General features: G+C 60.9%; 2 protein-coding genes across 3 annotated transcripts; both read right to left on the bottom strand.

Annotated features, from left to right (window-relative positions):
- Positions 1-65: 65 nt before the first annotated feature.
- Positions 66-8,553, bottom strand: NFKB2 (nuclear factor kappa B subunit 2). 2 transcript variants are annotated; one of them, XM_062606763.1, is made up of 23 exons: positions 7,642-8,553; positions 6,740-6,784; positions 6,220-6,298; positions 5,722-5,762; positions 5,533-5,631; positions 5,135-5,286; positions 4,429-4,535; positions 4,148-4,306; positions 3,954-4,058; positions 3,725-3,810; positions 3,461-3,599; positions 3,264-3,383; positions 2,975-3,157; positions 2,673-2,814; positions 2,417-2,531; positions 2,022-2,229; positions 1,762-1,931; positions 1,508-1,610; positions 1,180-1,409; positions 916-985; positions 640-812; positions 457-568; positions 66-374 (listed from the first exon to the last, which is right to left on the bottom strand). In XM_062606763.1, the coding sequence occupies exons 1-23, from the start codon at positions 7,684-7,686 to the stop codon at positions 259-261; spliced, it is 2,799 nt and encodes a 932-aa protein (XP_062462747.1). In that variant the 5' UTR covers positions 7,687-8,553; the 3' UTR covers positions 66-258. The 2 variants fall into 2 exon arrangements, with proteins under 2 accessions (XP_062462747.1, XP_062462746.1); XM_062606762.1 differs by lacking the exon at positions 7,642-8,553 and adding an exon at positions 7,408-7,604.
- Positions 8,554-11,204: 2,651 nt separating this feature from the next.
- TMEM150A (transmembrane protein 150A) lies at positions 11,205-20,195 on the bottom strand. The gene is made up of 7 exons (XM_062606785.1): positions 19,995-20,195; positions 18,119-18,166; positions 15,907-15,978; positions 15,688-15,755; positions 15,446-15,573; positions 14,324-14,501; positions 11,205-12,718 (listed from the first exon to the last, which is right to left on the bottom strand). Exons 1-7 carry the CDS (start codon positions 20,072-20,074, stop codon positions 12,474-12,476), a joined length of 819 nt encoding a protein of 272 aa, XP_062462769.1. The 5' UTR covers positions 20,075-20,195; the 3' UTR covers positions 11,205-12,473.
- Between the last annotated feature and the right edge of the window lie 1,199 nt (positions 20,196-21,394).

Raw genomic sequence — 21,394 nt, 5'->3', positions numbered from 1 at the left:
CCTTGCTGCCAGGGGTTAGTGCCCATGGGCTCAGGGCCGCGGCTGGAGAGAGGGAGGGCACTGGCTAATGGAAACAGTGTCCCTTTATTCAGAAGAGGGACCATTAAATAAGAGCAGAGAAGGGCAGGAGCCAGCTGTGTCCTGAGCCAGCTGTGTCCTGCCCCCTGAGTCCTGGCAAGTCCAGAAGGCACTTGTGTTGGCAGGGCTGGGGAGGGGAGTGATGCAGACCCCCAGGTGGATGTAATGGCTGCCGGCCCCTCAGTGCACTTGCGGCTGCTGGCTGTGGGGCAGCTCACCCCCCGGCTTCAGGGCCAGTGTGGGTGCCTGCTCCTCCTCCACCGACTCGCTGCCATAGGCACTGTCTTCCTTCAGCTCTGCAAAGCAAGCGCCAGGTGCTGTCAGCAATGGGGAATTGGAAGCAGCATGGAACACCCCCCAGCCCTGCATTCCCCTTACCTGTGCTTTGCAACTTCTCCAGTGCCTCAGTTTTGTGGAGCATCCTCACGGCCTTGCGGAGCCCCATGGAGTCCAGCGCCTCCAGCAGCCCCCCCAGGCTGCCCCCCGCCAGCTGCAGAAAGAAGGCAGAGTAGGGCCAGTGGCCATACAGGAGGGACAGAGGCACCCTGGTCAGGCACTGACCTCGTAACTGCGCAGGAGGCTGACACTGGGCGAGGGGGTGTCCTTGTAGGTCTCCACCAGGCTGCAGAGCCCAAGGCGCTTGGCCAGCTCGATCCAATCTGACCCGCTGCAGTCCTGGTTCAGCAGCTGCTCCAGCCCCTGGAGCGCCTCACTGTCCAGCGACAGGACCTTCCCTGTGCGGGAGATGTTCCTTCATCACAGGCTGCCCGTCCTCACTGCCAGGCGGGTGCTGCCCCGCCTAGGAACAGTGCTTTTGGGGGGAGAGGGGCCGCTCACCTGGCTGGGGGGCTGTGGGCAGCTCTGCCGTGGGGCTCTGCTGGGAGGCCTGCAGCAGGATCTCCCGCACCTGTGGACAGGCAGAGAGATGTCAGCATCCCCCAACACACCAAACAAGCCCCTCTTGGCTTCCCACACCACACCTCTCCCCAGGACATGGAAGGGTGCAGGTATCCTTCCAGGAGCATCTCTTTGTCCTCTGTCCCATTTGTGCTTTGGCCCCACAGAAACGCTCCCAGGGGTTTGTCCCACCATGACACACACCTTCTGGCTCCGAGTGAGGTCCAGGGGTGCGTGGCAGCGGCGCAGCCTGTGCCCTGCCTGCCCATGACCCTGCACAGGGGGCTCGGGGTTGGTGCTGTGCTCCACGGCTGGGAGCAGCTCCCCCAGCTCCATGGCCTGCTCCTGCTCCTCGGAGTCGGCGTCCGTGTCGCTGCTGGCCTCTGATGAGGACGGGCTCACGGGCTCGTCATTCTCACACAGCACATCTGCCCCTGTGAGGGAAGGGTGGACTGAGCCCCCCGCAGGGGAGGTCGGCCCAGGGGCCTGGGCACCCTGCAGTGCAGGGAGAGGAGGGAGGGCAGCACCTTACCGGCTTTGAGGAGCAGCTTGGTGAGGGTGGGGGAGCCCAGGCCAGCAGCCAGGTGCAGGGGGGTGTTCCCGGCAAAAGTCCTTCTGTTGACATCTGCTCCCAGCTATGGAAGTACAAGGTTCTGAGCACAGGCTGCCTGGGCGCAGTCCCCTGCCACCCATGTCACCCCAAGATCCCAGGGCACCCCCCTCCTTCTGCCAGGGCCCTGCAGGACGCTGCACTTCATCCCAGTCCTACAGCCACCAGCCCCATACCTTCTTCACTAGGTGGGTGGCCATGTTGAGGTTCTCCATCTCCACAGCCAGGTGCAGAGGGGTTCTCCCACCCTGCCTCTCCACAGCATTCACATCCGCTCCCTTCCTGACCAGCAAGTCCAGGCAGGCCAGACTCTTTGCCTTCACAGCCAAGTGCACAGGGAGGAGGCCTGCAACAGGGGCAGAGGCTTAGCAGGTCCCCAGCCGAGCCCACGACAGCACTTCCAGGCTTCTGCCCATCATCTCCAAGCCCCACTCACCATGGAAATTGGGCAGACAGAGCAGGTAAGGGGCAGCCGAGCCCAGGTGGGCCAGCAGTGTCCTCAGCACCTCCTCATCACCAGTCTGGAGTGCCAAGTGCAGCAGGGAATTGCCGTAGCGGTCCAGCAAGGTGGGGTCAGCATGGGCTTGCAGCAGGAGCTGGACCACCTGGGGCTGCTTGGTGACGACTGCCAGATGCAGTGGTGTCTGTGGAACAGCAGCACCCCTCAGTATCGCTCACAAGAGGAGCTGAGTCCTGCACCAAGGTCCTCACCACCAGTGCTGCACTGTGCTCAGCCCTGCAGCCTCCCTTCAGTGAGAGCAGAAGCAGGACAGGGTGTTGAAATGGGAGAGAGCCCCAGGTAGAGAACCGGCTGCTCTGGGAAACATGTACCTGCTGCAGGTTGTTGGAGATGTTGATGATATCCAGGCTTGGTATGCTAACAACCACCTCAATCAGCTGCTTGATCACAGCTGTCTGCTCATGGATAACAGCAAGGTGCAAAGGCCTGCAGAGAGAGCAGGATGGCCCCTGGCTCAGCTCCATGCTTCTCCAGGTCCTTCCTGCTACCTCCCACAGCCCCCATAATGGCTCTAATAATGGCCAACAAGGCTCTAACACTCTCTCCCCAAACCCCTTATGTGCTTACGTGTCTCCGTTCTCATCCTGTGATGCAGCCAGGTGCCTCTGGACTGCCAGCAGCACACGGGGGTCAGCGGTGACAGAGTAGTCAAGCAGGGCATGGGCATTGCGATGGGCCAATGCCAGCATCCACAGCTGGCAGAGCTGGGCTGGGGGGCAAAGCAGGACAAGAACATCACCTCCAGGAGCAGCGCCCCCCTCTACCCTCCTGCATCATCCCGGCACATGGAGGAGAGTGATGTCCCTGACCCATGCCACCTCTCCCGAGCGATGTCCCCCAGCCCTCACTCCACCCCAGCCTCCTCCTACCGTGCTTCTGCAGCTCCTTGCAGTATGTGCTCTCTGCAGGCACCTGCCCGTTGCTACCAGGCCCCTCTGCCTCGGGGCCCTTCATCTGCACACCCCCCTGGTAGCCCCCCACAGGGTGGGGGCCAGGTGAGTAGATGCTGTTGTAAGCCAGCCCCGGGGAGTAGGGGAAGCTGAGGTTCCCGCCTATGGAGCAAGGGGAAGGATAGGTGAGGCCGGAGAGGAGCAGGGAACCCCCAGGGCTGGGCTACAGCCACACAAGCAAGGAAAGGGAAGAGCTGTCCCCACTCACCTCCTCCAGAGCCAAAGCCCCCGGCCCCACCACCAGCACCCCCCATGTGTGAGCCCCCACCAAAGTGCTGGGGAAACTGAGGTAGGACTTTCTTGCGCTTCCTCTCCACTTCTTCTTTATCTGAAGAGAGAGGGGCAGCAGCGTAAGGGGCAGCCCTGGCAGTGGAGGGCACGCTGGCTTGCCCCGGGGGTGCTCACCTTCCACCACGGGGTAGTAGGTGAACTGCTTGGAGTCACTCACGTCCCCTCCCCGCTTCCGCTTCAGCTGCAGGAAGACGGTGACTGGACGGTCGATCTTGGGCTTGTGGTACGGGGGTGTGCGGAAGACAATGGCATACTGTGGGCAGGACAGACAAACATGGGGTCTTGCTCCTCCCTGGAGCTAGGGATGGGGCTCCTCTACCCCATAGGGCACCCACCTGCCCTGCGGAACGGCAGGACATGCCCCCACCTTCCCTGTACCTGCTTGTGCACGTCAGTGGGGGAGAAGTCTCCAAAAGCCTGCCAGCCGTTCTCGTCATCCTCATAGAAACGCACCTCAATGTCATCTGGGGAGAGAAGAGGTGCTGGCACCACTCATCTCCCCACCCTGGCCAGGCTCTGGGAACATGGTCCACTGCCCTCTCAAGGGCCCTGGATCTCTCCTGCCATGGCCCCTTTGAAGGCTTCAGCTGTGGGGAATGGCTTTTACCTTTCTGAACTTTATCGCACAGCAAGTAGACCTCATCCCCACCCCGAACGGAGCCTGCTGTCTTATCCATCCGTGAGATTTTCAGGTTGGAAGCTCCTGGGGACTCTGTAGTGCAAGAGGAGGCATTGGGAGCTGCTGTGGCAGACAGAGCACCCCTCATTACCCCATCCTGCCCCATCCCCTCCCCAGCTCACTGCTGTCATGGATGGGATCTGAGATGACAGGCTGGAGGGCCAGTGTGAAGTTCCCGCTGCTATCACGAAGGTAGGCAGTGAAGCGCAACCGCACAATGCTCAGGTCCATCACCTTCTTCAGCTCCTTTGCCTCCAGCTCAATCTCACGCAGCTCTGCTTCTGCCGGAGCAGGGGAAGATGCCCTCAGGCTTAAGCAAGGGGATGGGGCTCTATGTCCCCCCCAGCCCCATGCTAAGCCCAGCTGTCACTCCCAGGTGCTGAGTCCCACTGACTGCCCTTACCCGTCAGCATATGGCTCCTGTTGCGCATTTTCTGCTGCTTCAGCTTTTCCTTCATGATCTCCATCATATTCTTCTTGGTGACATGGAGCACTCCCAGGTTGCTGAACCTGGAGAAAAAGAGGGATTTCGCTGGGATCTGGAAGCGCCAGGGCTGGCGCACACAGGCTCCCACAGCCAGGAAGGAGCTGAGCAAAGCACAGAGTAACTGCTGCTTGGGCAGCAGGGGATCAGTGTGTGCAGGGCATAAGAGAAGCAACCACAGAGGAGAGGAAAGGAGCCCAGGAAAGAGGTGTGTAGTGAACTCTGGGTTCCCACACGTGACAAGTCCAAAGAGGAGCACCAGGAAGGCTGGGCGCCAAAGGGATGCAAAAAGGACAAGGCTGTCAGCAGCCAGGGCTAGATTTCTAAGAGCAACTGCAGCAGCTACTGAATAACCCTGTGATGCAGACTGGCCACAGCAAAACTGGGGAGCTGCAACCCCAAGGACAGAACCCCACAGCAAGCTGCACATGCTGGACCCAGGGCTCTGCAAAATGCCCAGGGAACAGAGTTGCACTGATGGCCTTGTCTAAACCTACTCCTGTCCCTATCCAGCAAACCCAACTCTATGCACTAAACCCCTTCTTCTCCCCAGCAGCAAGCTGCGACCAGTCCCAAAACCAACCCTCATAGGCAAGAGGCTATCCCGGGTCTCCCTCAGACGTACTGAGCTGTCATATCCTTGGGTCCCACGATCGTGACGCAGTTGCCGGCCTCATTGCACTGCTTGCCCACCAGGCTGTGGGCATGCACACGGGGAGGGTCGCTGTGTGTCACCAGGTCCACCTCAATCCGGGCCATCCCCGTGTAGTTGCAGATCTGCAGGGAGAAAGAAGATGCGAGTCAGGTACAGTACCCCAGGAGCCTGCAGGACTCTGCAAACCCCTCTCTGCTACTTATCAGCAGGGCCACCACTCCTCCTGCTGCAGCCCTCCCATACCTCCAGTGCCATAAGAAACAAAGAGCTTAATATACATTTCCTGTCCTCCCTTCAAGGCACCCTCCCGGTGCCTGTGAACACCAAATGAAGATGCTGCCCTGTCCCCTCCCCAGGGCAGTGCTCACCTTGACAGTGGGATAGGTCTTGCGCCCCTTCTCACTGGATGCTCCCGGCAGCCCTCCATGGGAAGGGCCCTCACAGCCATACCGAAAACGGAACCCCCGCTGCAGAGGCAAAGAGGAGGTCAGCCAAGGGTGGCCTACAAGAGCAAGGGGAGACAGCTACACCTGCCCTTGCTTGGGTGACGTCCTTACCTGCTTTGGCTGCTCGATGATGACAATGTAGGGACCTTCCACTACAGGACAGAGAAGAGGCACCAGTGAGAAATACATGATAACCCAAGTGCATGCTCCCAGTAAGGATGCTGGAGGTATGGGGATGGTGTGGAAGGTTAGGTGACCCCTGTCTCTCCCAGGGGAGTCCTCAGAGCCCCCAGCCCCTGTGCTGTCATAGCCCAGCCGGGAGTAGCAGGCAGAGCAGCAGGAAGAGGAGGGAAGGGCCAGAGGATGCTCTGGCACTTGGGGAGCACCTGAAGACCTGTCACAGCCCAACCTCAAGTCCCTGGTAGACTGAGCAGCAGGAAGAGACCCCATTCCGCTGGCACAGGGCAGGGATTCCCAGCCAGCCCACAGTGGGGCCAGCAGGGACACAGCCCGTGGTGTTGCTGGGAACTAGGAGACGTGACTCAGCCTGCTGGGAAATCCCTCTGCAGCTGGGGACCCCCGGGAGGGCACAGATAAAGGGGCCCTTACCTGTCTCCATCAGGGGCTCCTTCTGCTCCATCATGTGGGAGCCGAAACTGAAGTCATCATAGTCAATCCCATCCAGGCACTGGGTGGCAAGAGGGAAGATATGTGAGATGAGTGTGCCAGGGCTGGAAATCCCAACCATCCTAGGGGGCAGGTACGGACCCCCATCTCCTGCCCTGGAGGGGAGAGAGTCTGTCACAGACTCCCACTGCCCACCTTGGGGAGATGGGGGGGGCAGGCACAGCTCTCCCGTCTCCCCCGGAGAAGAGGGGTGGGCAGGTGCCAACCCCTCATTGCCTACCCCTGGGGCCACCAGCAGACCTCCTTTGCCCAGCCTGGGGACAGACACAGACGCCGCACCTCCCACGGCAGTGGCACCTGCAGACCCCCCCTTGCCCACCCCGGGGCACGCACAGTCGCCCGCCTCCCACCGCACTCGTGGGGTCGGGCACTGCTCCAGCTCAGCCCCGATGCCGGGGCCAGGCAGAGCCACCCCGCCCCGGCCGGTCCGCACCGCACTCACTGGCTGGAAGTGCTCGTCCATGTCTGCGCGGGACCGGCCGCCGGCCTGCGGGGAGAGCGCGGGGTGAGCGGGGACCGGCGGCGGCAGGAAGGCACCGCCGCTCCGGAAAGTCCCTAGAAACCCCGCCGAGCCGGGAAATGACGGGACCGCGCGTCACCGCCCCGCCCCGCACGGCCGCGGCCCGGGCACGGCTCGGCGGGGCACGGCTCGGCTCGACACGGGGGCACGGTCGTTCCTGCGCCCGCCGGGGGAGCTTTGGGCTCCGGGCGGGCTGGAAACCCCGGTGCCCGCCCGCCGCGCCGGAGGTCCCAAGTTTCCGCCCGCCGTCCCCAGCCGCCTGCCACGCTTCGGGCACCAGTCCCGCTCACAAGCCGTTGCGCCGATCCCAACAAGACCTGTAGTGCAACGCAGCTGAAACGACCCGGACTGCGCCATAAAAACCTGGCAGCTGCCCCGGGGGCCTCCCGGGTCCCTGTATCGCATCGTCTCACCTCCGGCACAGGGATGTCTCCTCCAAGCTGACCTGGCACCAAACAGGAGAGGCTGCCCCAAAGCCAGCCGTCCTGCCCCCTGGCCAGGGGAAGCTCTCCAGGGCTCCGCAGACCAAAGTCAGCCCCTTGCCAGGCACCCAGAGGGGTCCTTTCCCGCTGCCCCCAGTTTCCACTTACGCAGCAGCCCCTGCATCCTTCCCGCGCCAGTAGCCTCAGAGAGGCATTTGCCGTTGGTGTTCCCATTCCTTCTTTCCCGCTAGGAAGCATCTGGTTTCAAAGCAGGAGCGGCAGCTCCAGAGCCCCCCGTGGGAGCATCTCCCGCCACCCAGCGCTGCGCGCTCCCGCCGACACTGGCAAGGCACTGCCAGCAGCGGGGCCCCTTCCCGACACCCACAGCACCCTCCTACTCACCGGGGAGGAAGAGGCAGGCCTCAGCAACCCATCCAGCCCCAGCATCGCGGCGGGGACTGCCAGCTACCACAGACAGGGGTCCCGCTGGGGTCAAGGTCTGCCTGGCTGTGGGAAATCACCAGAGACTTCTAGCAAAGGGGCAGGATCAGAGCAGAGCCCCCGGGCATGTTTTCTTGATCCACATTTCTTCTCGCTAAGTGATGGAAAGAGACAACAAACAAAAAAAAAAAAAAGAGAAAACCCCAAACTTATCCAACTCTGCAGTGCCCTCATACCATGAATTTCTGAATCAGTGGTTGCTACAGGTCCCACTCAGGGGATTTTGGGTGTGTGGGAGAAGAGGGGAAGGAAGGGGATTGTTCAATCCGTGCATGACTCATATTCTTCAGAAGCTGAAAAGAGCCTTTTCAAGAAGATTTTCCAGCCACTCAAGTCCTCCAAAGGGGCTGCCCTGCAGCCCTAGGCCTGAGGTTTTCCCCGGCTGGCTTGCCACCTGAGCCCAGCCAAACTCCAGGATGCATCCCAGCCTGCCTGCCAAATGCAGCCCAGACAGCGGTGCAGACTGGGACATGGGATCAGAGGGACCTGCAGGTGCAGCAGGGGTGCAGGAGGGTGCAGATCCAGCACTGCAAAATGAGGCGGGACATTCCTCCTGAAGTTCTGCAGGGGCTTCCGAAAGCCTGGGAACAGGGGACACAAGCTCACTGGCCTGTGGGAAGCAGCACGGACAGCCTGCTGTCAGGATCCCACAGGACATCCCGCCTGGGCAGCCTCAGCATGCACCACCAGCCAGTCACCTCATCTGCTGGCACAGATTTCCCAGAGAGGTGAAGGAGGGGACAAACATCCTCCCTCAGTGTGCTGGGAAAGCTACCTCAAACCCTACCCACTGAGCCTGGCTGGGGAAACACAGGACCAAAGATGCTGGAGAAGAGACTGTGCCCCTCGAACAGAATAGCAACCCTTCTCCAGTGCCATCAGCCTCATGCCCTCTAGACGGGTTTTCACAGCTCACTCATGGCTGCCCTGAACACTTCCACTTGTTGTAGCAAACAGCATGACTAAGGAACGCCACGGGTTCACATCTGCGTCTCCCCAGCTCCGCCTCACCCAGTACATGTTAGAGGAAGCCCACCTCGCTCGTCAAGCAGAGCTGGAACGTCATCACCTGCTTCCTTGTTCCTGGAAGAGTAACCTTAGGCAACCTCAGACTTACTCTCAAGGTAAGTCCTGCCTCCTGTGCCAAGTAGTCATGCCCTTCAGGCCCCCAGGACCCTAGGTTTCCCATAGGAGTAAAGCACACTTGGCTTTTATCCCCCACACACCCCAGAAGAGGACCCATCTTCCCCTCCTGCCATCAGTAGCATCCCATGCTCCATGGTACCCAGCGCATCTGGCCTCTACCCTGGGCTTGTACACACACTGCAGCCCTGCTTTGCTGGGCTAATTCCTCCCTATCTTCAGACCTTTCTAGGGCTCAGGAAGGATTCTCTGGCATTGCTGGGAACAGGGAGAAAAAGCAGCAACCCAGCTGTGATGCACTGCCTGAGGCAGCACCAGCTCCCTGCTCCAGAGAGCAGCACTGCCACAGCACCCTTCCTGGATGGTGCAGCCTGCCTGTGCCAGCCAGACTGCCTCAATTAAAGGCCAACCTTCGGCAACCAGCGTTAGTTAAAGCTGTTCTTCCATGCCTGCAGCTCCTTGAACGTGACCTAGTAATGCAGGTGCTATTTTCTCTCCTCCCGTGACAGCTGGCTGACTTGTAGAGGCAATGCCCTGCGGGCAGGAGGGAAATGTCGGTCTGTCTGTCTGCAGCAAGAGTGTTTAGCAGTCATGGGAAAGGGCAATCCAGGAGGCAGCACGAGCATGGCTCTGCTCTGAACCACCCTGGCACACAGCTGACATGTTCAAGCCACCCAGCTGGCTGCTCCTCTGACATACTATTCCCTGCACATTTTGTTTCCCCTGGGGCCTGCTAATGCCTGCAAATGATGCCCCTAAATACCTGACCTTGCTTTCTGCACAAATCCTGTGCTCTGCTCCATCCCAGGAGTCCCAATAGCTACTGGTAAGTGGCAAGAAAGAGGCTGCTGAATTCCTCTAGCACAGGAATTTTGTTCTTAGACCCTTCCTGGAAACCAAGTCCTTGACCTGCAGGCATGGCAGAGACAAATCCCCTCTCCCTGAAAGCTGTCCAAGCCTTCCCCTCCCCGTCAGCCTGCCCTTGAGCACTGATGCCATTTGTATCTTTCTGCATAAAATGCCTTTTATGCCTCCATGCATAAAATGCCTGTTGTGGCTATCAAGTTGGTTTTGGCAAACCCCAACCACCCACTGATCTGGTTTTCTCCTCTAGGGCCTGTAAATCAGCTGCTTTGCTGTTGTGTTCTGAACCATCGGCTCCAGTTGTGTATCTGTGCACTCTCAGAAAACCCCTCTCGGCATTTGCTGTCTCTCACTCTCCCTGGTTTCCACCCAGGGTATAACTGCAGTGCCGGCATTCAGGGCTCCTTTCTGGGTGTAGGTAGCTGAGCCTGAGGGTGTGGATCTCTTCCCCTTGAGGCAGGCAGCTAGCCAGCCCTCTCAGGATCAGGCTGAAATCAGCGTGAAGAGGGAGAGCCTCAGGATGAGGCAGCGTTCACTGGCAGCACGGAAACGGGAAAATAAGCAGCTTCGTCACTGGCAGGGAAACGGGTGTCAAAACCGGCGCCGAGACTTGCTTTCTCCTCCCCACAAGAAGACAGCAGATGTCTTTTCAGCCTGCCTCTTCCCAACATCTCCTCTCCCAGCTAGCCCCGGAGCCAGCTGAGAGGCAGCCAGGGACCAGACAGCCAAAGACCGGCGAGGCTGCCATGGTGAGTGGGAGTACAGGAGGTGCCGACGGCTAGCCACCGCAGAACCCTTGGCAAGTGCGGGCATGGACACTGAGGCTTTAAAGCCCAGTTTAAACCTCTCGACCTCCCGTTCTGCTTGGAATCTGGATACATCTGTGCCCAGCACGCACATCCCTAGAGCTGGATGCAGCTGCATGAGAGCGCGGGAGACTGCTGAGCACGACGGGCAGCCACCGCAGCACTCAGGCTCAGCATCCCCCGGGCCGGTTGACAGAACGCATACTCTCCTGATGCTAGCAGCCCCTGCTCACTGCCTGGCAGGCCCAGGGCTCAGCCCGCTCACCCCGGGACCGGTACCCCATGGGTAGCATCTTCGTTCTCCCCTTACCCGCTTACCTTCAGCCCGAGCACCAGCGCGGCTGCTTGGTCCTGGACGCGGCCCTGGGGAAGTCCCAGCGCGGCTCCGCCTCCCGGGGCTTCCCGGGGCCGGCTCCACCCCTGCGAGGACAGCAGCGGGAGGGGGGCCAGGGGACCCCGGGTGAGAGGGGACGTGCCACTGCGGGCTGCTGCATCGCGGTGAAATCGCTTGTCTTCCCCCTGCCCGACACTCACGTCTGTGCCCTGAGACCCGCAGGAGCCTTCATCCCCCATCCCTCTGGCCCACGGCCACTAAACCGGTCACCACCCCAGTCCTGCGCAGTGGGGAAGGACCGGCTGCCGCACCCTTGCCTGATTTTCACTTTTATTGTTGTAAATCCACTGTTCTCTCTTCATATATATATATATTTTAAACATATATTAGATATAAAAGTCATAAATGCTCCTCTTTGAACTACATATACTGGTAGATTTATAGGCCGATTTTGAAAAGGTGGGCAAATCAGGAAGCCCAACCTGATCGATGTGCACAGCAGCAGCAAATGCCCCTCTCCAGGGACAAGGGAAAATTTACATATATATATATATATGCATATGTATATATATATGTGTGGATCTATATACACACACACACATTCAGCCCCTTGCCCAGGACATCCCAGGCTGTGGCTGAGGCTGAGAGCAGGACAGGCTCCCACCAGGCAGGCGTGGGCCAGACTGAGCACTGTGAGAGGGACTGGAGGACGGATTTGGGAGTCCCAGCGGAAAGAGGCATGAGCTTCCTCTGTATCTACAGAACTGCTTCCCCTTTCTGTGCCTGCACACCCAGGGTGAGAGGGCTGGGAGGCCAGGGCTGGGGTGTGCAGGCTTCCCAGTGGGACTGCTTAGATTGGCAGTGCTATGCAGGGGAAATCCACTGCTCTGCAGGCGCTGCGCTTGCAGGACTTTCCCGGTGTCATGGTAAATGTGGAGACCCATTTCCTGACCTACCTGACCATCAGGGAGCACAGTAATGCTGTGGCCAGGAGGTGAAACCTGCCTCAGCAATTTTCCAAGCTGAAAAGAATGTGGGAGTCACTGACTGGAGGCATGGAAGGCCCCGAGCAGTGAGAGCCCTGGCTAGGAGCGCCTGTGTGGTCTAACCAGGGCTGCTGGTGTCATCCTGCAGCCGCACAAGGCACTACCCTTGCCTGGGCAGGCACACTGGCACTGCCATTGCCTCCTCAGAAAGGGAAAAGGCACTCTGGGTTTTTGGCTCCTCTGACAGTTGCAGCAGCCAGCTGGAAGGCTTGCTCTGCTGAACCTTAATCCTGTGGCCATGGAGGAAGGAGGAACAGTGATTTCCCCTTCTCCAGTACACCAGGATTGCGTGGTGAAGGGAGGGTGAGTCCCTGTTCCCTCACATTCCTTACAGAAGTTGCCTTTGTATGACTGCCTCTGACAGCCTGATTCAGACAGGGCAACCTCAGAGGCTCAGGGGCAGATCCTGACTCTGCCGACAGCAGCACCACGCTGGCACCCCTGCACCCCAGCAGGCGGGAACTGACACATTTAAGGCAGGGAAGTCACTGGAAGAGCCTGATTTGGGGGTCCCTACCGTGAGCCTGCCTCCTCTGGGGGTCAGGCCATAGCCAGGCTCTCTGCATGGCTGTGGATGTGGGCTGTGCTGGACACGCTGCTCTCCTCTTTGTAACTTTTGGGGGCCCGGCTGGCTTTCAGCAGGACCAGGAAGGTGTCTGTGGAGATGGCCCCAAACTCAAAGGTGAAGGTGCCATAGAAGACCAGAACATCGATGATGAACATCCACTCACACAGTGCAGCCACGTGCTGCAGCACGAAGCTCTCTTGGATGAAGAACACACCACCTGAGGGCATCCCAGTCAAGGAAAACACAGCTGGACCCCTACCATCCCATGGAGGACCATGTCCTGCTGTCACTGCATGCTGTGAGCAGCCCCATCCTCAGGAAACACACCACCGCCCCTAAACCCAAGAAACTCCCGATACTTCATGCAGTACCAGGAGGGCCCTGGCATGGGTGAGGCAGTGGCACACATGCCCAAACCAGCCTTGGTAAATCACGGGACTCATACCAGGCAGTGATTTTCTGAAGAGGCCAGGGCAGGGGGACCTCAGGGTGCAGACCTCAGGGCAAGCTGTGTGCCCACAGCCTCACCCTCCCCGCCCTCTTTTGTCAAATGGACTGATGCTCCCCATTCTCCTGCAGGATGCAGTTACAGCCAGTAAAACTCATCAGCCCTCCATCCTCTCGGCAAGGGGGTTTGGGCTGTTGCATCCCAGCCCTGCAGCACCCCTGTCCCTCTGCACTGCTGGCTGGCTCACCCCAGAGAGGGGACTCCTCTCTTTCCTCCAGGTCCTACTGCTGCCAGAGTCTCTCTATGCTTCTCTCATCACCACTGGGGATCTCTAGGGAAACTCATTGCCAGAGCCATGGGTGAGTGGAGAAGGGAGGTACATCCCCAGCCCTCCAGGTGAAGCCTCCAGCAGCACCCTGCCATCTGCCTGGCAGATGACAGTCTGGGAGAGCCTGAGAGGCAGGGACCTGACCTGCACAGGGTAGATCCCTCTGCCTACACCCCCCATCCCAGCAGGGGAGGTCCCAACCCTTTCACCACACCATCCCCACACAGCTCACTGCTTTCCCACTTCCATTCCCCAGTGCTTACAGAGCAGCATGGCCACAGCAGACAGGCACCAAGTGCAGTCTCCCTTGTCCTTACATGCCCTGCCGGTCCCTCCCAGCTGGCACGCCCCATAGCACTCCTGCCCTGCCCAGCTCCCTGCCCGCTTCCCAACCCGCCTGCCTGCTGCGGTGACAGAGCAGGACCTTCTGGCACATACCAGACCCACCAGCACCCTCCAGACTCCTCCTGCACTGCTCACCCTGGCCAGACCCCAGCCAGCCCCTATGGGACCTGTGGACACTGCACACATTTTTCCCTTCCTGCCCAATAACCACCACCTTGTTTCCCAATTTATCCCTAACCTCAGTCCCAAATAAGCCACTGGTTCCCCGGCTACACACTTGGGATATTCTTCCAGCCCTGCTGTCATGCCCTCCCTCCCTGATGTGGTGCTTGCAGACCCCAGTGCCTGGCTTCAGCCGTATTGGCAACTCAGATTCCACTCTGCACAGTGTGAGGCTGGAGCCTGCAGCAGTGGCTGGGCTGGGGTGCAACAGCCAGGGCAGGGCTGATTTAGGCACATCAGCACCTTGAGAGATGCCCGTCAGCGTCCCTTCCCCTCCTCAGCCCCTGCATGGCCCTGATACTGCTGCTCCCCAGCCTACACTTGCATGAGCAGCACGCCCTCAGCCCCTGCCCAGCCCCTCTCCTGCACAGTGCCTTGCTGCCAGACCAAAGATGGAGGACGTGGGGTGCATATCCCCCAAGGGGACACCTTTAGCCAGCTCATCCCAGATCTCCTCCCCATACCCCTCAAAAGGATACTGAAAACGAGGGTGAGGAAGGCCACAATGGTGAGGATGCTGCGTAAGTGGCCGGTCCAGTACTGCCCACGGGTTTTGGCCATGCGGTAGGTGAGGATGGACTGCAGGAGCAGGAACAGCATGCTGGTGGGAAAAGCCACCCCTGCCCCGATGTAGTGCAGCACCTTGGCATGATCCACCTGCAGGGGAAGAGACCGTCAGTGCCGGCACCCTCCTATCCTCCCCAGCACGAAATGGCTCTGCTCAGGGGGTGGGCTCGTGCCCCCGCAGGGGTGCAGCAGTGCCAGGGATAGGTCCTGGCAGCTCATCCTGTGCCCATCTCCTGGCTGAGGAGCAGATGTGGACGCGCCGTCCGCTGCTGAGATCTCAAAGCGCTCTGTTTGTTTCACCATGGGGTGGTAGCTCCTGAGCCCCATGGGCCAACAGCTCTACTGTGCCCAGGGGCATTGGGCAGGAGCTGCCCTGTGCCATCAGCAGCATCTAGGGCTGCCTGCACCCCTCCTGGGGGTCACAACCCTGCTGAGCTGAGCCACGGTTGCGGCACCGGCACACTGGGGCCAGCCAGAAAAGCTTCTCCGGGGTGGTGGTGCCGGCAGCAGCCTCCTACCAAGCGGAAGAGCCCGGATGCTGCAGGCGGAGGGCTGGCAGCTGCTGGGAGGCTGGTGGCTGGCAGCGCAGGCAGGGGGGAGCGCTGCCACCAGGCCCTGGGTGCTCCAGACACCCTGTGAGCACAGGCTCTGCCCAGACAGTTTCCTGGCATCACCCCCAGAGTAGATAACACCCACATGGAGGGCAGCAGGAGCACTGGCAGCTTGGCCTGGTCTCCTCTGCCTCGCTGGCATGTCCCTGCCTGCACAGGGTCAGGCATCCATGGAAGGGACAGACCACGCAGAGGGTCTCAGATAAGGTTAAACCAAACCCACCAGCTTAATCCAGACCCAAACCTATGAGTGCACAAAATGGACTCCCAGTGCCTGGGGAAGCACTGTGCTCGGAAGAGGTGAAGGAGTGCACAGATGGGACCAAAACAACCACCCCAAATCCTACACTGGTGAATGTTGCCCCTGCCCTGCTCCAGCCAAGACCCCCTCCTGCCCTGGGCCCCCCCAAGGTGATGCCTCACCTGGAAGTTGCCGACCATGGTGAGGCCAGCAGTGCAGACCCAGCCGGTGGCAAGCCCCAGGGTGTTGAGGAGGGACGGCCCGAGGCACTCCAGGAGGTGGGCATAGCGCAGCAGCCCCACCAGGATGACTGCAGGAGGGAGACACAGCCCCATCACACACCTCCGAGTGCATCCCCCTCCTCCTGCCCCCCGCCAGGCAGGGAACCTCTCTTCCAGCCCTGCTCCAGGCAGCAGGCACTTACCCATGAAGGAGCCCAGGCTGCAGATGAGGCTGAAGAAGCAGCTCTCAGGGGGCAGGGTGCCACACTTGCTGCGGGGACAAGGCAAGGCCCAGGAAGCTCTCAGCCAGGCAGCACTGGGGTGCAGCGCTTGCTCCCCCTACCCAGCACATGCTCCTGGGGGCTCTCGGAGCAGCTCTGACCCCCAACCAGCCCCACACTCCCACCCCCATGGCTGCTCACCTGACAAGGGGAATGTGGTCCAGTGTGCAGCAGGAGCCAGGGCTGTCCACGCCGCACGACTGATTGTAATTCCTGCCGGGATGAAAGGGACAGCTGGGAGAGACAAGCTGCTGCCTGGGACCCTCCTGTCCGCAGCCCCCACAAGGGCAACAAAGCTGCTCCCCAGCAGGTGCAGCCAGACCCCAGGGATGTGCCCGCACCCCAAGGACAAGTCCTTCCAGTGAGCAACCCGCAACCCAACAGGGTCCTTCGGGAACATCCCACCTGGGTTTCCACAGGCTGCGCCCTGCCTGCTGGCTTTGCTGCCCACCCAGTGTTCCTGCCTGCAAGGGAGCGGCCACAGTGGGGCAGGAGCTGCACATACTGCTGGATGCATGGGCTGGGGTGCTGGGCTCAGGGTGTTCCTGCAGCCCCAGGTGGGAGCAGGAACCAGGCAGTCCCATCACACACATCCCGGGATGGGAGCACGGGTGGAACCGGGCACGCAGCCACTGACGTTTCTGGGCTTGCACAGGACATGGGACAGGGAACGCCAGGCTGAGCAGGAAACAGCGCCCACAGCCATGAGGACCCGGGGCAGTGCCACCCTGCCCGGGAGCGAGGGAGCTGCCGAGGAGCTGGGCTCTCTGTCCACAGCCACTGCAGAGCCTGGGAGTGCCTCCTGCAGCACAGTCCCTGCAAGCCCGGGCAATCAGAGCTCCTGCCACCCTGAGACACCTTCCTGTACCACAGCTACTGCTGCAACCAAACTCCCCCCACAAGTACATGCCCCTTGCCCTCCCGGCAGCTGCCTCACACTCACAGTGGGTTTCTGGGCACCCCTTTGCTGCAGCATCACACAGGCAGACAGCACCTCTGCCTGGCACAGCTGAGCAGGACCCCCTTCCCACCCCGCAGGCAGGGAGCCCAAAGCCCTGCACCCCACAATGACCCTCAGACACCCCCTGCCCCACGGCAGGGACAGGACTGGGGGGCAGCACCACGCTCCCCTGGCTCAGGCTGACCCTCAGCCACCTCCAGCCGCCCAGCAAGCGTACGGTTAAAAGGGCCTTACTGGAAAGGGCCAGGCTGGGCGCTGGTGTTTTTTCAAGTCTCCTCATTTACTGGTGGCTTTGTTTTCCAACCACGAAACCCCGGCAAGGCGTGGAGCTCCGTGGCCCGCCCCAGGGCTGCTCCTGGGGCCGTGTTTGGTTTGGGAGGGATTTTTTTGTTATTATTTTGTTTCAAGCAGGCCGCCCGAGGCTGGAAAGCATTATTCATCATTAAGGCTGGCTGTGCGGCAGGGACAACCCGACACACATTCTTCCTCGGGCAGAACAAGCCATTAGGCAGGAAATGGCAGCAGGTCGTGTCGTGTCGTCCGTCCGTCCGTCCCCCCCTTCTCCTTCAAACACTCCAGAGAGAATTAAACTAACACGGATTTTTCTGGGCAGATTTTTAAGGAGACACAACAAGCCCAAAGCCCTGCAGCAGAAGCTGTCAGGAAAGCAAACAGTTGTGTTTTCCCCAGCCCTCACCTCTCCCATGCCTCGTCCCCCATCCCAGGGTACTGCAGGCAGCAGTACCCACAGGGGTACTGCCCCCACGGGGCGGCTGGGCTGTCCCGTCCCCTGGCACTGACAGATTTAGCCTCACTCAAGCAAGCCTCAACCTTTCCCATGGAGGCACACGGCCTCTGTAATTCCCTGACCACTTATTTCATACTTTCCCCGTGCTCTGTTTTTTCAACGGCCTCCTTCTCCCCGCCTGGTGTGCAGCGGGGTTCAGTGGAGCGGCTGTAACCGCAGGCAGGGGATGGATGGCAGCTCTGGGTAGCCCTGCCAGGCCCTGGCACTCTCACTGCTCTGCAGACGTGGGGTCCTACCCTGCCTGCAGCTAGACCCCAGGCAGCTCTGCTCCCAGCAGCCACCCAGGGACAAACAGGAGACGTGCCCTGGGGCTATTGTGCCCCATCACTGTCACCACCATGTCTGCCAAAGGGAGAAGGTGCTTCCTCTAAGATGACTTCTCCCAACATCCTCAGTCTCCTCCTAGGGCCAGCCTGGCCCCCAATCCCCCTTGCAATGTGGTGAAAGTGCAGGGGGGCCTTGGCTAGCCAGTGGTCCAGCACAGCACGGCATGGCTCATGGTCTGGAGGGGACATGGCATTACAGGGTCTGTAACCAAGCTGGTCCATGGAGAAGGGCCCTCACCACCTCCCCCCAGGCCTTACCAGTTGTGGACAGGGCAGATGTGGTTGTTGGAGAGCGCCATGGCATACCTGGGGACAGACAACAGGGATTACCACAGCCACCCACCTGCCTGCATTCCTGCTCCCAGCCAGCCTCAGCGCCCAGCCCCAGGGCGGGGTAGAGGGGTACAAGCCCCCACTGGGTGCTGGGGGCCAGCACTCACCCTGTGGAACCTCCCAGCTTCATAGGGCAGGAAAAAAAGCCAGACCAGCTCCAGCGAGCATCTCCCTGCGGAGTTGCCCTGCACCTGGGTCACTGCAACAGGGGCTTCATGACATGCATCCCACCCAGCTCCAGGGGCGTCTCGGCCCTGGAGCCCCCCCAGCCAAGCAAGGAGCCCTCCCACCTGGCAGCCCCAGCAGCGGGCAGCACCGCGCTGCTCAAATCACTGCCGCCAGCGGCCGTAAATGGCTCAGGTTAAAAATAGGCCCCAGCACCGGTAAGAAAACCCCTCTCCCGCCCGAGCCAGCCATGTAACAGCCAGGCCGCGAAAGGATCATCCTAGCAAAGAGGGGCAGGGCAAAGAGCGGAGCTGACAGGACTCAAGGGGCAGCGCTGCCCACCCCAAGGGTCATCCACCAAGAGCACCCCGCAGACCCCTTGCCCAGCCGCTTCCCAGCACAGATCTCCCCCAAATCCCTGTCCCAGTGCTCCGTGCTCTCCTGGAAGGGGCAACAAGCCAAGAGAGGCATAGCTGGCACTGCCCCCCACAGTGGGATGTGCTCCCACCCGCCCAGTCACCCCTCGTGGCCCTCACATCCCAGGTATGGCCAGCGGCAACCCCACATGGCCCCACGTAGACCCACAACAAGCTTCTACATGCAACTGCCCGGCTTCACCCTGCCACTGCACTAACAAGTGATACAGTGTCCCCCACTCAGCTGCAGGACATGTCTGGGGACAGAAGCAGCGCCCAAGACCCCCTCTTCCAGGGCAGCTCTGGCTGTGAGGGCTATAAGCAGCACCTCCCACCTGAGCTGCTGAGGGCTGGAGGGGCATCTGCTCCGCAGGGTCACCCATGGGAGACAGACAGGGCTTTGTGAGGAGTCCAGAGGAAACACTGGGAGCATGAGTACCCTACACCCGGGTCAGCATTTGGCTTTGTTGTGAAGCAGGATGGGGGATACCACAGGGAGAATCTCTCAGAGAGATCTGCACGGTCTGGGGTGTGTTTGCTCCATCCCACACTTCAAAAAGTCCCATCACCTATGCTGGGGCTCCCTGCACCTTTAGGAAAAGGTCCTCATCCAGCACCTGCAGTGGCACAGGGAGAGCAATGGTCTGGAGAAGAATAGCCCTATGTGAACAGCTGAGCTTGTAAAGCCAAGGCCCAGAGTAGGGACCAGCAGGGTGGCTAGTGATGCTCACCCAGGTGACACAGCCTCTATCCCCAGCACAAGGGACAGACGTCCCCTGCCCTCCCATCTATCCACCACATGGGGTGGGTGCCCTTGTGCTGGTTCCAGCCCTGGTGCTGCAGGACGCGGGCTGGTGGCAGAACTCCCAAGGCCATTCCTGTGCCCCACAAGCATCAGCTGTGCTCATGCTTGGATGGGGATGTGTGATCCTGTGGGGCATCAGGAGTGTGAGGCCAGGGAGCCATATGCCAGCCCTGGCTGCAGGGGATATAGGGTGGCTGTGGGGCACACGGAGGTGTGGGAGCGACCGAGCGTGCAGAAGTACCCCATCCTGATGCGGGCCCAGCAGTGCCCCGCAACGCCACACCCTGCTGCATCCCAACCTGAAGCATCATCCATCCCCCCGGCCTCAGCATCTTGTCCCGCAACATCCCGCCCGCAGCCCAGGCGTCTCCCGCCGGGGTTTTGCGGCCGGCTTGGGCCGTCCCGCGGCACTCACACGATCCACATGCCGGTGATGGTGAAGGCAGGCAGCGTGATGGGTAGGATCCCCCAGGCCGGCATCCTGGGGCCGGGCATGCCCCGCCACGCTACGGGAGAGCGGGGACGCCAGGGGAGCCTCCCCGTAGCCTGCTGCTGCCGGGCCGCCGCCGGGCCGCGCTCCCCATGGGCGGCCAGAGCCGCGCGGAGCCGAGCCCAGCCGTGCCGGGACAGCCCAGGCCGGCCCCGCCCCGAAGGCAGCGCGGGTCCCTCTCGGAGGGCAGGGCCCGCCCCGTCCGGCGGGAAGCAGGGAGCGGGCACTGGGACGTCCCGGACGGCCCCGGGCGCCACGTGGCGGCCGCGATCGCCGGCAGTCCCGGGTAGGCAGGTCTGGGACGTGCGAGCGCGCTCTGTGCCTTGACCCCCCGGGGCACAGCCGGGTGCAGGAACACGCTCCCGTTCGGCACCACCGCAGCAAACAGCTCTCCCTGGAGCTGCAGCCCCGAGCAGCCGCTGCCGCCTTTGATTCGGGCAGCGGGAGCTGGCTGCAGGGCGTTGCGGCCACCCCTCAGCCGATGCTCCCTCTGCCCGTGTCCGGGAGGGTGCGGGCAGCTCCAGCGAGTGTGGCCCAAAGGGCACTGTCTCAGTGCTGGGGTGAGCCAGGAGGTGACAGCCGGGCACCGAAGACCTTGCTCAGTCCCCTCTTCTTCCTCCCGGGAAGAGGATTAACACGGGCTCAGCCTTCCCTCCTGAGGACAAAGCCCAGTTTACTCCCTTGTCTCCCCTGACCTTATGCCCTCACTAAATGGCTAAGAGACATCTCAGGGCCCTCGCATCGCAAGCCACTTCCCACCTGCACCATGCCCTCTGCCTTCCCTGACACTCTCTACAAATGTCTCAATGAGGGGTTATATTTAGGAGCCACCAACGCTGCTGCCCAGAGAAATTTTTCGTGGAAAACTCGAGAAGAGGAAACACGACTTCCCCAGCAAGGCCGCAGCAGCACCACATCCCTATCAGCTAGGCAACAAGCCACCCTCCCAACCGGCAGCTGCTTGCAGGCTTGCTTCCAAATCCCAAAACATCCGGTGTAGCCATGGCCCCGGAGCGGCTGGTGCTCAAGAAGCCTGCGCCTTTCCACTGTCTCACGCCTGGGCACAGCACCAGCCCTGGCCCGCACGGGAGAGGAGCTCTGGGTGCCCACCCCCTCACCCGGGCCGGGGTTATGCAACCGGAGGAGTATTGCACACTGGGACTTGTAGTCTCGGGGGATCTCATCTTTCTCTGCACTGAATCACGCTCCAGGCAGCCTCCTCTCCGGCACCGGGTCTGTCCTTGCTGCTCAGCACATCGCATCCCCGACCTTCTGCTGCAGGAGCTGCACTCTAGAACTTTGCTCCGGAGCCGGCTGTGCTCCCA

The sequence above is a fragment of the Pezoporus occidentalis genome, unplaced genomic scaffold, assembly GCF_034315485.1.
Source record: "Pezoporus occidentalis ecotype Australia unplaced genomic scaffold, CSIRO_AGI_Poc_V1 ctg98, whole genome shotgun sequence".
Taxonomy (NCBI): domain Eukaryota; kingdom Metazoa; phylum Chordata; class Aves; order Psittaciformes; family Psittacidae; genus Pezoporus; species Pezoporus occidentalis.
Note: the sequence above shows the minus strand (reverse complement) of the source record. Positions and strands in the feature narration are given on the sequence as shown.

Coding starts and splice junctions, on each gene's coding strand:
- NFKB2 (XM_062606762.1), bottom strand. CDS start 7,497: ATGCTTCCTAGCGGGAAAGAAGGAATGGGAACACCAACGGCAAATGCC. Junction 3,384..3,460: donor CTACTACCCCGTGGTGGAAG/GTGAGCACCCCC, acceptor CTCTCTCTTCAG/ATAAAGAAGAAGTGGAGAGG. Junction 2,532..2,672: donor CAGGATGAGAACGGAGACAC/GTAAGCACATAA, acceptor CTCTCTCTGCAG/GCCTTTGCACCTTGCTGTTA.
- TMEM150A (XM_062606785.1), bottom strand. CDS start 20,074: ATGCCCGGCCCCAGGATGCCGGCCTGGGGGATCCTACCCATCACGCTG. Junction 18,167..19,994: donor ATCACCGGCATGTGGATCGT/GTGAGTGCCGCG, acceptor GTCTGTCCCCAG/GTATGCCATGGCGCTCTCCA. Junction 15,979..18,118: donor ATCTGCCCTGTCCACAACTG/GTAAGGCCTGGG, acceptor TCATCCCGGCAG/GAATTACAATCAGTCGTGCG.